At 39.2% G+C, this 17,600-nt stretch overlaps 1 protein-coding gene across 13 annotated transcripts in view; it reads left to right on the top strand.

Annotated features, from left to right (window-relative positions):
- LOC103026224 (muscleblind-like protein 1) overlaps positions 1 to 17,600 on the top strand; it is a 189,077-nt gene that overhangs the window by 43,673 nt on the left and 127,804 nt on the right. For all 13 annotated transcript variants that reach the window (XR_002651155.2, XR_002651156.2, XR_007438865.1 and 10 more), the window contains exon 2: positions 7,682 to 8,652. Coding sequence is in view for 10 of the 13 variants with exons in the window: in XM_049478656.1 (XP_049334613.1) it covers positions 8,479 to 8,652 (174 nt within the window). In the remaining 3 variants the exon portion in view is untranslated. The remainder of the gene's footprint in view (positions 1 to 7,681; positions 8,653 to 17,600) is intronic.

Genomic DNA, 17,600 nt, shown 5'->3' with positions numbered 1-17,600 from the left:
CGTGGCTAGTTTTCAATTAAAGGATCATTTAATGTGTATTTAAGTTGTTGTTTGATGTTTAAAAATGAAGTGTGACGTTGTTTGGAGTGAAAAATGCTCAGAAACCTGTAAATTTACCTAAGATGTGAAATATTGCTAAGGCATTCAGGAGCTGGACTGAAGATTTTAAATATTATCTATTTTATCATCCTCACTAGGCAGTAGTCCATCTGTTTCTCAGACATACTGCAGAAGTGCTACTGGAGTTTTAAACACTGTATCCACCCTTAAAGACACTTAGTCAGAACCTAGACAGGGACTCTTTTTTTTGTGTTGGTAATCTACTACTCTAATCCTTGCTAATCCATCAGTGTTCAAAAAGCTTTAAGGATGCTGCCCACAGGATCCATGATCTTGCATGGGTACTGACATGTTTAAAAACTCCAGCAGCACTGCTGTGTCTGAAATTCAGTGTCCCTGCAGTGCTGAGAAAAAATGACCCACCACCCAAATAATGACCATTGCTGCATAAAAGGATGATAATAAAGTATGCAAAGAAACAATGATACAGGACTACAATCTGTAATTGCTTTATATGGTAATTTAGTTAAGAGTTAAATGTTTAATCAAGACGATGGTGTTAATAAAGTGGCTGGTCTTTGGAATTAGAAAGTTTAGCACTCACTGATATAGTTGGAGTAAAATACAGAAAACTGCTAGCAGGTCTTAGCGTTAACAAAATAATTTGAGCATTGATTGATTATTTATGGCCAGAACATTGAGACCTATCCTCAATAATCAGTCAATTTACTGTCATTTCTAAATTGTTATCCACTACACTATCCAGAATTTTTTAGAACAGAATTTTCGAACTGCTTCCATTGCTGGTGTTAAATATATTAGACTCATATGGATGTATAGTGGCTGTTTAACATCCATGTATGGGTTGTCTAACCAAAGGAGGATGGGTCCCCCTCATGTACTGCATTAGTCATTTTTAATAGTCTAAAAAAAGTGATGGTACAAGGTACATGTGAGCCTTGGTTCCTTCCAAGGGTTTTAAGTTGTGTGTTCAATATATATATATATATATATAAATACATATATATATATATATATATATATATATATATATATATATATATTTTTTTTTTTTTTTTTTTTTTTTTTTTTTCTGGTTCCTTGCCCTGCTACCATATCTCTGTAGAGCTGCTTTGAGACAACATCAGTTGATAATAATTCCAATCATGTTAACTTATTTGTGCTAGGAGTTATTACAACTAAGGATTTTGGTAACACTTAATGTCTATTAAATGCAACTTAACCCTTTGTTGAATGTAAATAATTCAACTTTTATTCAACAATCGTTAGTCAACCCTACAATCGAACCCTACACTTTGACACTCTCTCTAACCCTAACCTTAAACTAAACTTTAAATTGATGTAGGGTTACATTCAATAGAAAACCATTTACTTTCACCTTTTAGCTCAATTGTATTTAATAGACATGCAGTTGAATGTTAGCTGATTGTCAGCTGAGAATCAATGCACCATCCAAGTAAAGTTTTACCAGGATTTCTAATTAGTTATTACATGCAAAGCAATGCAAATTGGCTGAGCTGTCCCTATGTTATATATAACATATAATATTGGTGAAAAAAGTCAAGAAACACTGGTCAATCTACAGAGACTCTAAGGGGTTAACTGAACACTTCATTAAATAATAAACTCATGTATGTTTATACTTTCTACCAGTGCATAAAGTAATGTGTAAAGCCTTGTAACTGGTTCTGAATTGCAGCTTAGCCTCGCAGATCAATCCACAAGACCAGGGATGTCTGATAGGTTCCTACAGTAAATGAATAAGACACTGAGCAAGCTATTCAGCATGCTTACATGCATGTAAGTCCATTAAATCTGCAATTAGCCGTACCTTTACTTACAGGATTTGGACAAACGCTGAGGTTTAATCAGCATTGATTGCCCCAGACATGTTATCATAGCAACTATTACCGTGATTGAACACACTGCCTGTTCCTTTATGACAAGAGCGTGCAGTCTCACTGCTCCGCTGACCCAAGCCGAGCGAGCGGCAGCATTACTGCAGGGTTTAATGGGGCGTAAAGCTGCACGCTCTGATTGACAAGAAAATATCACACCTACGGCTAAACCTGATGTGGCGTTGAGTTAAGCGCTGCCACGCCTTGTATCACAACAGCAGTTTACTGGCGGACTACATAATTATTAACCTGGACTGATGCTGAAATTATTATGGCATCATTGACTTGGTGAAGTGTCTGAAGGGTGGTGAACAGTATGTGAGCACTAACATAAAAGCCATTATGCCTATAGAGAATTCTATGTAATTTGATTGTGCAGTTTCTCTATACTGTCATTTAAAATTGTACAGTAGGATGAAATACTTCTATTTATATGTTTGTTGACCAACAAAAAGTAACAGAGAATAACATATTCAGGATTACAGCAAAACTCGGCAAGCAGCTCAGTCTCGAATATGTGAATGATTACAATATTTAAAAAAAACTTTTGGGCAGTGCACCGCTTGGTGAAAGATCATTCACTGTTAGACATGCAACTATGACACACTTAAAGACATTTTCCCCAGGTAACAGACTTTGAAATGGGGTGCATCATTGGACTCAGTTTTGGTTATATCTTTTTTTGGGATCTTCTAGATGAGTTGTCCTTGCCTTTTTGGAGTAATTTTGGTAGGTCGGTCACTCCTGGGATCGTACACTATTTGTGAATAATAGCTCTCACTGTGATCCGTAGGAGTCCCAAAGCTTTAGACATGATTTTGTAATCTTTTGAAAACTGATAGATGTCAGTGACTTAGGTTTCTTATCTGTTCTTGGATTTCTTCAGGTCAGATCGAGGCATAATTTGCTCGAAAGCAAATTTGTTGCTTTTTTTTAGATCTTTCATCCTGCTTCATGTCAGAAATTGAACTCAGCTTTTCCTCCCTTAAATGTGGTTAATCACAGTTAATTCATGGGTGGGCAGTTACTTTTCCTTATAGGGCCAGGGTAGTTTGGACTGCTTCTTTCCCTTAAGAAATGAAATCCTCTGAAAAAACTGCCTTTTGTATTTACTCAGGTTATCTTGGTCTGATATTAAAGTTTTTTTGATAATCTGAAAATGTAACAATGACAAAAAATCAAAAACATAAGAAATCTGTAAGGGACAAATGCTTTTTCATAGCACTGTATGCAGTACATCCTGTGACCACTCCTGTTGCCTCCAACTTGCCTCCAGTTTTCAGCAGGATAATGCTCACCTACACATAGCAAGAGTTTTTTTTTTTACATTTGCACCAGATTTAGGGCCAATCAAGCATTTATGGGACCAGCTTTGATGACCTATGGGTGTGTGCAAGATCTACAGGCCCAGCTAGAATCCTTTCAATTGTACAGATTTCCTGAATAAACTTACATTTTCACTTCACTTCTTACAATTTTCTAGATTTTGTAGATTTGCTGTTTCTGTTCTGCCCTTATTTAGCAGACAACCACATTTTCAATTTGCTAACTTCTTGGATGATCAGGTGTCTACTGCGCCAACCAACCCCATCCTCCACTTACTGTATCTTTCCTTGCACAGGATTTAGAGCATAGCTGTTGTAGCTGTTGTGTGGGTGAATGTGTGTGTGTGTGTGTGTGTTAGACGTCCTAATGTTGGACATAGTCCTTGAGTTTCATTAAGTTCTGCTTTAAACTGCCAATTAGAAATCACAGGCGTGTGTGTGCATGTGTGGGTGGGTGTGACCATATGAATAGGTGAGCAGGGCATGTGTGTGTTAAAGTGCCTCGCAGCATGTTTGCGAGCGAGCCTGTGCCCGTGTGTGTGTGTGTGTATGAGTATGTGTGTGTGTGTGGGTGTGTATGATGCCGTGGTGTGATGACTGTGTGTGTGGAGCTGCAGTGTGTGCAGGTGTGGGAGTGAAAGAGTGCAGGCTGCAGCATGTGAGGAGGAGGGGAACAGCGGGAGCTTCTACTACACTCACGCTTTGCTTTCTACCACTCTCTCTCTCTCTCTATCTCTCTTTATATCTCTCTTTTTCTACCTCTCTCTCTCCCTCCGTCTGTCTATCGAGCTACCTACACCACCATGTGCCATACAGTATCCAGACGTCGCTTCTAAATAATGAATTAGCCAATCGAACGGGCCGCTCTTGAGCACATGAACCTAAGGTCAACATGCTCAATGCCAAACATCAGCTAGAGTAGTCTAAAGCCCCCCATTATTGAGCTGTAAAGCAGTGAAACTGCATTCTCTGGGGTGATGGAGCTCCATCCAATAACTTTGGATGACATTGGAGTGGCCAGTGAGTGAAAAAATATAAGGTTGGTGTTTCCAATAAAGTGGCCAGAGAGTGAAAAATATAAGGTTGGTGTTTCCAATAAAGTGGCCAGTGATTGGAAATACAAGGCTGAGGTTTCTAATAAATCATATCACTATATAATACATGTAGATGGCATTGGAGTGGCCAATGACTGAAAGTTACAAAGCTTGTGTTTCCATTAAAGTGGCCAGTCATTGCTTCTATATGGTAGAGGGTTTTAACTAAGTAGCCGATGACTGAATGTTAAATGCTGGGGTTTCCAATAAAGTGGCCAATGAGTGGAAATACAAGGCTGAGGTTTCTAATAAACCCTATCACTATATAATACATTTGGATGGCATTAGAGTAGCCAATGAGTGAAAGTAACAAAGCTTGTGTTTCCAATAATGTGGCCAGTGATTGATTAAATGTAAATATGTGTAAATACGAGAAAACACATTTTTTTTTTGTAAACCCTGTCAATATATAATACCTTTGGATGGCATTGGAGTGTCCGATGACTGGATGTTAAACGCTTGTGTTTCCAGTAAAGTGGCCAGCGAGTGGAAGCACAAGCTTGGTGTTTCCAATAATGTGGCTAGTGAGTGGAAATACAAGGCTGATGTTTCAAATAAACCCAGTCACTATATAATACATTCGGATGGCATTGGAGTTGCCAATGTTTGTAAGTTACAAAGCTTGTGTTTCCAGTAAAGTGGCCAGTGATTGGATATACATGGTAACAGTTTTAACTAATAGCCGATGACTGGATGTTAAATGCTGGGGTTTCTAATAAAGTGTCCAGTGTGTGGAAATTCAAGGCTGATGTTTTAAATAAACCCAGTCACTATATAATACCTTTGGATGACATTGAAACATCAAACAACAAACAGCAAATGGAAGAACTAGGGTGTTTCTAATAAAGTGGCCAGTGAATGAAAATACAAGGCTGACATTTCTAGTAAACTCAGTCACGATATAATGTCTTTGGATGGCATTGGAGTGGCCAATGATTGGAAGTACTTAGCTTTTGTTTCCAGTAAAATGACCAGTGATTGGGTGTACATGGTAGGGGATTTTAACTAAGTAGCCCATGGATCTTAGATGATGGCATTTCCAATAAAGTGATCAGTGAGTGGAAGTACAAGGCTGGTGTTTCTAATAAAGTGGCCAGTAAGTGACATTGCATAGGTGTTTCTGATAAAGTGACCAGCAAATGAAACTACAGTGGTACTTCTAAAAAAGTTAACCATGAGTTCAATTACAAGGATGGGGTTTCTAATAAATCAGAAGCATCATTCAGTGTCTTTGGATGGCATTGGAGTGGCCAGTGATTGGAAATACAAAGTTCTGTCTCTAATAAAGTGGCCATTGAGTGAAATTGCAAGGGTGTTTCTAATAAAGTGGCCAATGAGCAGATGCACAAGGGTGTTTCTAAAAAAAGTGGCCAGTTATTGGATGTTTTAGACTTGGGATTCTAATAAATTGGCCAGTAATGGAAGTAACTACATGGTTGGTGTTTCCAATACTGTACATTAACCAGCATTTGGACATACAAGTCTGGTGTTTTGAATCAAGTGACCAGTAAGCAAAGTCATAGTTGATTGTATATACAAAGTCGGGGTCTCTAATAAAGAAATACAAGGGTGTTTCTAATAAATAGGCCAGCAAGTGAAGGTAAAAGTCTAGTGTTCCTCATAAAGCAGAAGCAGAAGTTGACTGGCATAAAGTTTAGCCGAAACCGTAGCCTGTCCTTGGTTCACCTCATGCCCTTTCCTGCATGGCACGCCTGCTGAGGGTCCTGAGTGCGTAACGCATTAGAAGAGGGCCAGAGGATATAAAGTGCCGGAGGAAAAAAGAGGGGAGGCAGTGGAAGAAAATGAGGAGCCAAATTGCCTGCTTCATATTTAATGTGCTGGTAATGGAATTGGCTCTGTGCATTCTGGAAGCTGGTACATAACCCTCTATTTGGTGGGCACAGGGCTTTCTCTGCAGGGCTGAGTGAGGTGTGGGTGGAAGGGTGGGGGGGGGGGGGGTAGAGGGTCACCACGGAGGGGAATAGGCCAGCTGAGCTGCCAGGCTGCGACATATTTGCTCTGTCTGTTAAAACAATGAAGTATTTTTACCTAGCCTCATTTTTCACTCCCACTCACAATCTAATTGGAGCATGTTTTTTCTGTATTATACTCTCTCTCTCTCTCTCTTTCTCTTTCTCTCCTCCTCCTTTGCTCGGGCGTTGTGACCTGGTGGAGGCCATGCTTTCTCGCCCCTGGCTTGCGGCCCAGAATGGCACTGCTGCTTGGTTCTCTTCTATTGGCTGTTCCGTCACAGGCCTGTTTCTACTGCTCTCTCATTCTCTCTCTCTCTCTCTCTTGCTCTCTCTCTATCATTTCACTTCTGAGAGTCAGTGTAAAAGATACGCTGCTTGATTTGATTTTTCCCCTTCAGATCCAAGGTTGTGGGTTTTCCCTTTGTCTACTTCTTCACATAGGTGTACACTACCAGTATTTGCAGTATAACACTAAAATTCACTAAAAATCATGAGCCTCCCTTACGCCTCCAGAACAGCTCTGGTCCTTCGAGACATGAACTCTTTGGCACCAAGGCTAATCTATCTATCTATCCAGCAATCTACAGTATCTGCAAGATGTCCTGTAAGTCGTAATGTATGCAATGCCTCCATGAGCATCAATAAGCCTTGGGTCACAAGCTGGATGGTTCACTAGTTCTCCTTCTATGGACCACTTGGGTGAGCTGCCAGTCAGGTCTAATGGGTTGCTGTCAGTGTACAGTACATTGGTGAGTACCTACCAAAAGTTCTCTAATAAAGGATAACCAGTGAACCAACTTGTGATAGACTTAAGGCTTCAGCATACTTGTTTCCCTGGTTTTGGCAACCAACTAAGAACCACAGATGTTTTACTTTACTTACTTTACTTGCCTGCAACACCTGTGATTGGTTGTTTAAAGGGCGGCATGACATTGTCATTGACAAGTATGCAGGCTTGTGAACTTCTTTTCTCAGGATGCATGCAGAGCCCTTTTTGGGGGTCCAGAATGCTGCAATGCTCATTGATGCTCATAGAGGTCCCGCCTTAGTGCTTCCAGGACTTTTAGAAAGATCTGCAGCTAAAATTTGTTTTGGTGCCAGATATTACAGATCTTATAGAGCCCATGCCTCAACAGGCTCTAAAACAGGATTTAGTGGGACAAGGCGGGTCAATATCATTTTAGTAAGAGGATTTAATGGTATGATTCATCGGTTGTTGGATACCATGTTCTCTTATGACAGTTGATGCATGAGTAAGTGTGTGTTGGGAGAGCTAAATTGTCCCTCTCTTTTTCTTTGCCCCCTTGCAGGTTGGTACTGACTGACGTGCCTTTGACATCCGCTGCTGCTTGGACTGCTTGAAAGGGCAAAGCCCCGCCCCTTTTCCTCACAGCTTACGCCTGCCGCTTCTGTGCCAACCGAGACTAAAACGAGGACGTGGGCCTGGGCCACGCAACCCGCTCTACCTGGTCACATAGCAACGCCCTTGGCTCCCTCCCTGCTCCTCTGGAGTGCTCCTCATGCTGCTTCTCGCGCCCCTCCACAAGTCTGTCTCATAAAGGAAATTTGGCCGGCGGGACAAGACTATCTCTCTCTCAGAGTGTGTGTGTGTGTGTGTGTGTGTGTGTGTGTGTGAGCGTGTGTGAGTGTGAGTGTGTGTGAGTGTGTGTATGTGTGTGTGTGGGTGAGAGGCTGCTGCTAAATTGCCTCTCTTCACTACTACCACCACCACTACCACTACCCCTCCCCTCACCCCCGCTGAATGTGTCCCCTTAACCATAATCAATAATGAGTTTCACCATCCGTCTGTTCGGGCGGTTCAGCTGAGGCGAAAGTGAGTGAGAGAGAAATAGAGAGAGAGAGAGACACAGACAAGACGAGACAAGGAGGCCGAAAATGGGTCTCTGATACCAGGCAAATTCCCAAGAGCGCCCCCTAAACCCCGAACATCAACCGTCTCCTCTATCGTTTTGCGGACTTCTTGAAAACCATCCAATCCACAACCGCAAACAAGTCAGCAAACAACATAACAGACTCTCTTTCCATCGCTGCCATATTGCCTGGATTTCCTCCCCCTTTTTACTCTCAAGTGACTCAACCCAAAAAAATGGCGGTGAATGTGACGCCCATCCGGGACACCAAATGGCTGACTCTAGAGGTGTGCCGCGAGTTCCAGCGGGGCACCTGCTCCCGGCCCGACTCTGAATGTAAATTCGCCCATCCCGCAAAGAGCTGTCAGGTGGAGAATGGGAGGGTCATCGCCTGCTTCGATTCCCTCAAAGTGAGTAGCGACTCTACAGATCGTTAAGGGTTTTCTTTAGAGCGCCCCCTTCTGGCTGGATTGGGTTGAGAAGGGATTGGGTAGAGTGTAGAGGCAAAAGGTGGTAGTCCAGAAGTTCTACTTTACACAATGTTTCTCTTTGTCTTTGTAGTTTTGTAGTCTGTTGGCAGTGGCAACCGTGGCTCAGAAGGTTATTGACCACAAGGTTGTGGGTTTGATACCCAGGTCTACCAAACAGTGACTGTTGTGCACTTGAGTAAGGCTTTAAACTTCGCTCCTGTATAAATGTCAGTCTTGTGTTTTGGCTAATGAAGGCTAATGATTTTACCAAATGTACTGTATGTGGACACCCCTTCTAACGAATGCATTTACCCAAACTTGTGCAAATGCACAAACACAGCTTGTCTAGTTTCTGTCTAGATAAGTATTGCCAATAGTATAGGACTCTCTGAAGCAGATAAACATTTGTTTAGTGTTTTCCTTTGAGCGCCCCCTTCTGGCTGGATTGGGTTGAGAAGGGATTGGGTAGAGAATAGATTCCAAAAGGTGGTAATCCAGAAGTTCTACTTTACACAATGTTCCTCTTTTCCCTAGCAGTTTTGTAGTCTGTTGGCAGTGGCAACCATGGCTTAGTGGTTTGAACACTGGGTTATTGATCAAAAGGTTGTAGGTTCGATGCCCAGGTCTACCGAATGGTGACTGTTGGGTACTTGAGTAAGACTTTGAACTTCTCTCCTGTATAAAGGTGAGTCTTGTGTTGAGGTTAATAAAGGCTAATTATACCAAATGTACTGTATGTGGACACCCCTTCTAATGAATGCATTCACCAAACACAGCTTGTCTAGTTTCTGTCTAGATAAGTATTGCCAGTAGAATAGGACTCTGTGGAGCAAATAAACATTCTACTATTCGCACTATGCTTGTGTGGGCTAGAGAGTTATAAAGCCAGCAAGTATTGAGCGAAACTTTTTAGTATTGTTGCCACCCATGATCAGGATTAGGATTGGGAATCCAAATAAACCAATTTGAAAGGTAGCTTTGATTGATCTACGTACATTAGCTGCACTTACCATATAGAAAACTGTGTTCTCTGGAATAATGGTGTTCCATCTAGAACTTTTGGAATGAGATGAAGTGATGTCTCTAAGACTCAATCAATCCCTCACTGCAATACTCTAAAAAGAACTTTAATAGAAAGCCTTCTTTACACAGTAGAGTTGTTGCCCAATGCTGGGGGGGCTTTATATTCAGTTAGACCACACCTGGCATTAGGCATGGTGCCAATCGGTGTATGATCTTGTGCTCCAGCGAGTCCTATTTCATTGGTAGTACTTATCTACAGGGACTAAAGGAGTAATGTGCAAACATTTGCACATCTGTTTAAGTGATGGATGCAACTTTAGGTATCTGAATGCATTCATTATAACCGTCCTGCTGTTACAGCTGTATTCATTCTACTCTACTGGAAGGTTGTTGTATTATTAGCATTAGTATTGAGCCTCAAATCATATCATTAAATCCCAAACAGACGTCATATTTGTATGATCAACAAGTCCTGGGGCAAGAGGAACATTTTGTAAGTTTGATTACAGCATTATGAGCAAATGTAACTATTAAAGATGATAAATATTGAGCATTTGGCACAACTGTCGGTATTACTACTATGTAATAACATGGTAATAACATAGTGATAGTGTGTTATTTGTATAAAACACAGTACATAGTGGGGTTATCCGAGTAGTACTAATGCACTTTAGTACTACAGCAGTAACAGTCATGCTGAACATGTACCTGTTGTGTTGTTTCTTTTGATCCTTTACTGGGTGGCCACTTTAAACTTTAAACCTGGCGGACATTCTGAGAGTGTGAGGTTACAGGATCTGTCTTAGGTAAATGTTGTTTTTTCTAATAATAGCCTGTGTTTGGCTTGGCACACGGACTGTTTAGTCTGTGTGAAGGCGTTCTGTTTCAGTTTCAGAGAGATTGACCGTATTATATTATAGATATATCCTTATATACACGGATAAATAAACTCTTTTCAGCTTGAACAAGTATTGCACAGCATGAAGGTGTACAGAACGTTTCACTTTCTCGTTTCAACAGCATGTTTTATGACCTAATGATCTAAGCAAACATGTTCTTGCATATCTTTTGAGTGGGTGTGGTGAAAAATGTGCCAACGACAGTTCAGATGGCGTGACACAAACATGCCTCTATGGTGATGCGTCCATATGTACTCAAGAACTCAAGGAGTCTTTTTTTTGTTCATGCTTAGGAAGATGATCACAAGCCATCAAACCAAGCTGAACTGCTTTAATTTTTGCACCAGAACTAAAGGCATAAAGTTATCCAAAAGCAGTGTGTAAGACTGGTGGAGGAGAACATGCTGAGATGCATGAAAACTGTGTTTAAAAAACAGGGTTATACCAACAAATATTGATTTCTGAACTCAAACAACAATGATTATTTTACTCTAACATATATCTATAAATAGGAAAATCAGAGAAACTGAAGTTTCAAAGCTGTATATTATAGTTTACAAGTATTTGTCTTAAATTATGAACTATGAACTAATATTTAGCCATGTCAGTTTAAAAGTTAAAAAAAAATTGGCTACACTATTGAGCTGGACTTCATTGTTATAGCTAAAATAGCTCCACATATTTTCTTTCACATAGGCAGTTCAATATGCCTTTCTAGCAGCTCTAAAAGATTAGAATCCTTTAAATACATCCCAACTGACTAGTAAATAGTAGAATTCTGGGAAATGTAGTATGTAGTCAACGGCTTGACCAGACTGCTATTGGACTCTGTGATTAGAAACGCAGCACTAATGCCAGAGTTTCTCTTTGTGGACTGAGCTATGAGGTGAGGGTGACCTTACACATATACACACACAGTAAGTGGGTTAAAAGTAAAAATCTCCACCACAGATTTCCAGAATTGCAAAATGTCTGTACTTTCACCCACTTTCCTTTATCTTGTGCCATGCTGCCGAACTGTTCCGCAAGTCCGTATGCCACTCAATTGATTGGCAGGGCAAGGTGTGATCCAAGTCAATGCTGCAGATGAAACGTGAACTTGTAGTGAACTGTGGTCAAGCCAGAACTGTGCACAGACCTGCAGGGAAAGACGGGTGTATGTGTATGTAAAGTATATGTACATTGAAAAAGAAAATGATGAATAAAATCTAGTTAAAAAAAAGTTTCACAACTTTCTGCAATTGCTTTTTATAAGCAAATTTAATTTCAGATAAATTAAAATAACTTCAACTCGGTTTTTTAAATTTTACATAGAGTAAATAAGTGAACTGAACTTCAGTCAATCCTTTCTTTTAGTAAACTTTACCTAATTTCTGCATATAATATTACCTAATTACAATTACTTAATTTATACAATATTACTCAAATAACTGAGTGAATGATACATAATATATTTACATACATTCCTGATATTTAAATATTTTTAGTTAAACACACATATTGCATACATCTCAACATATGGATGGCATGTGATACATTCTTTTTTAGTATACTAAAAACATCCATGTGTTGAGACAGTGAGACTTGGTCTGTTTATAAAATAAATAAATGAAATATAGAAAAAATAAAATAACAAAAACAAATTATTTGTGTAATATTGTATGAATTAAGTAATTATAATTAGGTAATATTGAAACCGTCTTGGAAAGTCTTGAAACCGAGTTAAAGTTCTGAAATTAAATGTTTAAAAGAAAATAAATGCAGAAAGTTGTAAAACTTCTTTAAAAGTAAATTTTATGCATATTTTTTTCAGTGTAGAAAGCCTTTTCTGGACTGTAGAGATGTAGAGTTCAATGTCTCCATCGAAGCAGAATAAGCTTTTTTTTTTTTTTTACCTTTAATTTATAGTAAAATAATGAATACATCCGTGTGCCAATCTTTTTGTCCATTTGTCTAGGGCAGGAAACGATGACCCAAGTTCCAACATTTCCAAAAAGTTTATAGTTAAAGTGACACATTTCTTTAATCTTTTAGGCATGATCCATTCTTAATTTCTTTCTTTTTTTCATTGTTTTAAAGTCACCAAAAAAACAACAAAAAACAAAAAAAGGCCACAAGCAAAAGTGAGTGCATGTCTGCATGTTAAGTACTTAGTAGAACCCCCGTTGGCAAGTATCACAGCTTGTAAACTCTTTTTTTGTGGCGGCTGAGACTCTTTCTGTTCTTGTTTGGGGTGGATTTTTGCCTGTCCTTCCTACAAACCTACAAAAGGCTTCTAGTTCTGTTAGGTTCTTGGGTTGTCTTACTGCACTGCCCTTTACAAGGCTGTACACACATATTTGATACTGTTTATTTTGGCAGACTGTCTAAAACTTCAGCAAATCCCTTCTGAGGTAGTCTATATTGGATTTTTGACGTGTATGATTATTATCTTACTCTAGAAACCATTTTAATTTCACTTATTTAAATATGGTGTGAGAGGAACATATAGTTATAATAGTGTAGCTTACAGTAGCCCAGTGTATGAGAGTGACAATAAATAGAATGACAGCTGAAAACGGCAGGTTTAAGTTCATTTTTTCACACTACTCCCATGAATCAAATGAAATAAAGTGAAAGTGATGTATCAGTGTTTCAGTGTATCAGTTTACTCAGTTTACTAGCTCTTCACAAACTGGCTGAACTTTCCAGAGCTGTACAGGACAAGAATAGTAATGAAAGCTGAGGTTATAGAGCCTTAGCATTTATTTGATTACCAAAAGACTGTCTGTCTGCCTTTCTTTCTGTATATTTTTGTTACAATGCAGTTTACTGTAGCCTGCTGAGAAATTGAGTCATGAAGCGCTTGTGTGTGATGGGTTTTAGGTTATATTGTGATTTTTCTTCAATTGTAAAAGTAAGTTCATTTATTACTAAACTAAATTAGCTAGTTCTATGTACTACCTGTCTTTCTTCTCTCCTCTTCCTGTTTTCCGTTATTTTAGTCCTAGAGTAACCCCTTAACAGGCCAGGGTTTTTGTCAATATTCTGCTGGACATTACATCACTAAATCTTAAGGATTTCTATTCAAGCATTACATAAAAAAGGTTTTATGTTTGATAAAGAACATTTCTAAAAATCATAACTGTAACTGCAATGGAAAGGATAGACAAATAGTCAAGTAAATCTTAAAATTGGCTCTTTCCTGAACTTCATTTTAAAATTAATACAAATCCTGAATACAAATCAAACAGTTCGTGTCCTCCAAACATTCAGTTTCATTATGTTTGTCTAGTTTTTATGTCTATTTTCAAACATGCAGAATTTGGGTTTTATTCTTGTTACTAATTTGGAATTATTAATGAAGTAGAAAGAAAACAGGCAGCTAAGTGTCCTGTAGGAGATTTTAAAGCCCTCATATTTTCAGAGTGTAAATAAGTTATTTTACTGCAGAAAAAAATGGTTTTGTATCACCTACACCTGTAGCTCGTTTATGGGACACGGCCTGTTAATAGGAAGCCATCCATTGTTTCATAATAAAAGCCCTCTGCAGAGTTTTGTATTATGTAATTTAAAATTGTGATTTCAATACACTCCTTAAAATTCTCAAGAACAGCAGCTATACCTTTGCAGCAATGATCCACTGCTGTAAAATATGTGTAGTTGTATCACTGGCCACCCCATGTTTAACAGTTGGAGAGGTGTTTTCTTCCTAAAACTCTATTTTAAACTCACCAGTCTACCGAGTTTAGATTTCTTAGCCAATGTCTGGTGGTGAATTCTGTGGTCTGGCCACAGGAAAGTGTTTCTTGTGCTTAGACAGCGGTTGATAAGCGTAGCTGATGCGTATCAGATATTTAAACCCATTTAAAGCCTGAGAGGCGAGTGAAAGCAGATGCTGAGCGCGTCGTATAGCAGAGCAGCAGTGCGGAGTTAAGCGAATGCGGACAGTTAGATTTGGTGCAGTATCGCTTTAAGGTTGGACTGTGGAGAGGGGAGGAACACAGGTTAGAGAGCCAGGAGCAGACCAGACACACACACACACACACACACACCATGGCCTTTCCCTGCCAATTCCTCTGCCCAGCTTCTGACAGAATGACATATCTGTTTTTATCTGTGCAGGAATTGCTTACACCATTAGCAGAGAGAGAGAGAGAGAGAGGAGGATAGAAGGCATAAAGTAAGGAATGAAAAGAGATATATAAAGATATAGAAAAAGAAAGGGAGAGGGAAAAGTGAGAGGAATGAAAGAGGTATAGATAGAAAAGGAGAATCAAGAAAAAAGAGAGGAAGGAAGAGATATTAAAAATATTGAGGGAGAGAGAAAGAGAGAGAGGTAAACAAAAATGAAAAGAAAACAGAGAAAGGGAGGAAGTGATAGGAAAATAAGAGAGTGAATGAATGAAATGGAGAGCGAATGAAAGAAAGAACAAAAGAATAATATATTGATTGAAAAGAGAAAGACAGGAGAAGGGGAAAATGAAAAAGATTAAAATGAGAAGAAAGACATAATGTGACGATGAAGGTGGTAAAAAAGTGTAGAGGAGGACACTAAAAAAAAAGAGATAAATACGTAGAAATTGAGAGAGATAGACAGGGATGAGTTGAGAAAGAGAGAATTAGAAAAAAGAAAAGAACTTAAAAAGAGAGACTAAAAAGAGAAAGACAGAAAAAGGGAGAAGACACTGAGAGAGAAAGAGAGAGAGGGTGAAAGAAAGGGAGTGAGAGATGAGAGAGAGATAATGTGAAGAAAAAAGAGTGGGAGAGAGATAAACTGAGAAAAGGGAGAGAGAGGGAGAAAAGGAGGAAGATAGAATGACAAAGAGAGTGAGAAAGAGAGATGGAGATAGAGAGAGTGAAAGTGATAGGAATATATGAAAAGATGGATATATACAAATGGAGAGAAGGGGGAGGACTAATTGTGACAAAAAAAGAGGCAGAGATAGATGAATTTGGAAGGATAGTTTAAGAGAGAGTGAAAAGAGAAGAGAGGCGCTAAAATTGAAAGAAAAAACAAACAGAAAACGAGATACTATATACAGAGGAATAAGAAGAAATAGAGTAAAGCAGAGAGCCTGAGAAAGACAGGAAAAGAAAAGAAGAGGGATAGATGAAGGTGGAGAGACAAGTAGAGAAAAAAATGAGACGGAAACAGAAGAGAGACACTAAAAGTGAAAAAAGAAATACAAAGGGAGAGAGATATATAGAGAAAAATTAGAAAGAGAGAAAGGTAGAGATCCTAAGAAAGAAAGAAAAAGAAAAGGAGATGGATAGAAGAAGATAGAGAGACAAGTAGAGAAAGAATGAGACGGCAAGAGAAGAGAGGCACTTAAAGTGAGGTAGAAAGACAAAGAGAGAGATACAGAGATTGACAGAGAGAGGAAGAGAGAAAGAGAGAGATAGAGAGAGAGAGAGAGAGAGAGAGAGAGAGAGAGAGAGAGAGAGAGAGAGTAGTGGTATGTGGTGTGGCGCTTTGGTTGTTTGATTTGTTCTTTCCATCCCGCTGAAGCTTGAAGCCCACCGAGCCGCCGCAGAGAGAAGGAGGAGCAGAAAGAGAAACTCATAGAGATGTTTTAACAAATCAAACACAGCCTGAGAGCCTCCTCCTCTTTCTCTTCCTCCTCCTCCTCCTCCTCTTCCTCCTCCTCCTCCAGCTGTTCTCACTCCAATGTTACTCACCTTCTTCCAAACTCTATATTTTCATTCCGTGTCAAAAATAGCACCACTTAATTGCAGGAAATGGCCGTGCACAAACAGGAAATGATGCGTGGGGAGCCAGCAAGCCTGGACTCTATTCTGTTAACAAGTGTGCGAGACATTGGCTGTTTTTCTCTAAATGTTGGTGTTGGAAGTGTGAATGTAGAGCTTCACTGTATTGAAGCTCCAGTTCATTCACTGTTTCTTCTGAAATCAAAAGTATTATGAAGAGCATTTTCTTTATTTGTGTCCTGTGTCCTGAGAATAACTGTCCCTATGCCTGTAGAATGAACTGTGTTCTTTGGAGTGATGGTGCTCCATCCAATACCTTTGGGATGAGTTGGGGGATGAGGACTGGGGGATTAGGACTCCCCCTATCACTAGTGATGCCCCAACACCAGGATGGTGAGGACTAGCACATGCCTCCTCTGATACATGTAAAGTCAGACACTGATGCACCATTTCCAAGTAGCATCAAAGTGCACTCGGAGGAAAGAGCAGTGACTCAGGGTTCTGATATATCAGCTCACAGACGCCTTATGCTGATCGACATCACCTTAGGAGTGATGAAAGGAAAAGAGCTCCATCTACCCACCCAGAGAGAGCACTGGCAACTGTGCTTTCTCAGTACTCCGGCAGCTGATGGAGAGCTGCATGGCCAGGATTCGAACCAGCAATCTCCTGATCATAGTAGTAGTGCCTTAGTGTCTTTCCAAAACATTAATTGAACACCAAACATTTAAATCCCAGCTGTTTAAATCTCGATTTGATACCGTCGTCAAACAACAAATAAAATAATATTATATACCAATAATTGTTGATTATAAATAAAGCAGAATTTTAACTTAATTGGTTGAATACCAGAAGTTTTAAGACAAATCATTTTGGTTGCCACATATTAGGCACCTCCCTAATATCCATTCATTTCATTACATGTAATTTTGTTAAATCAGTTTCTCAGACCTCACGACCTCCAAAACTATTTTTTTAAATATCGTCAAAAACAAATAAAACAAAAAAACTGAAATCTGATTGTTAGATCACTTATGTACAGTTTGTCTTATCAATTAAGAATTTAAGCTTCATCAACCCATTTCTAAAGAAGCTAGAATTGCTAAGTATATGCTAAACATATACACAATTTTTATTTTTGCATTCTCAAGCCAGATTTGGTTTGATTTTTAACTTTAAACATTAAAATTTTTTGCTTAATAAAATCATCTCTAATGCAGCGAAAATTCAGCCTGAATCCAAAATTTTAAATCGACAACTAATTCAGACTTTAAA

Source organism: Astyanax mexicanus, chromosome 4, assembly GCF_023375975.1.
Source record: "Astyanax mexicanus isolate ESR-SI-001 chromosome 4, AstMex3_surface, whole genome shotgun sequence".
Taxonomy (NCBI): Eukaryota; Metazoa; Chordata; class Actinopteri; order Characiformes; family Acestrorhamphidae; genus Astyanax; species Astyanax mexicanus.
The sequence above is the reverse complement of the archived record's forward strand: the minus strand, read 5'-3'. Positions and strand labels throughout refer to the sequence as shown.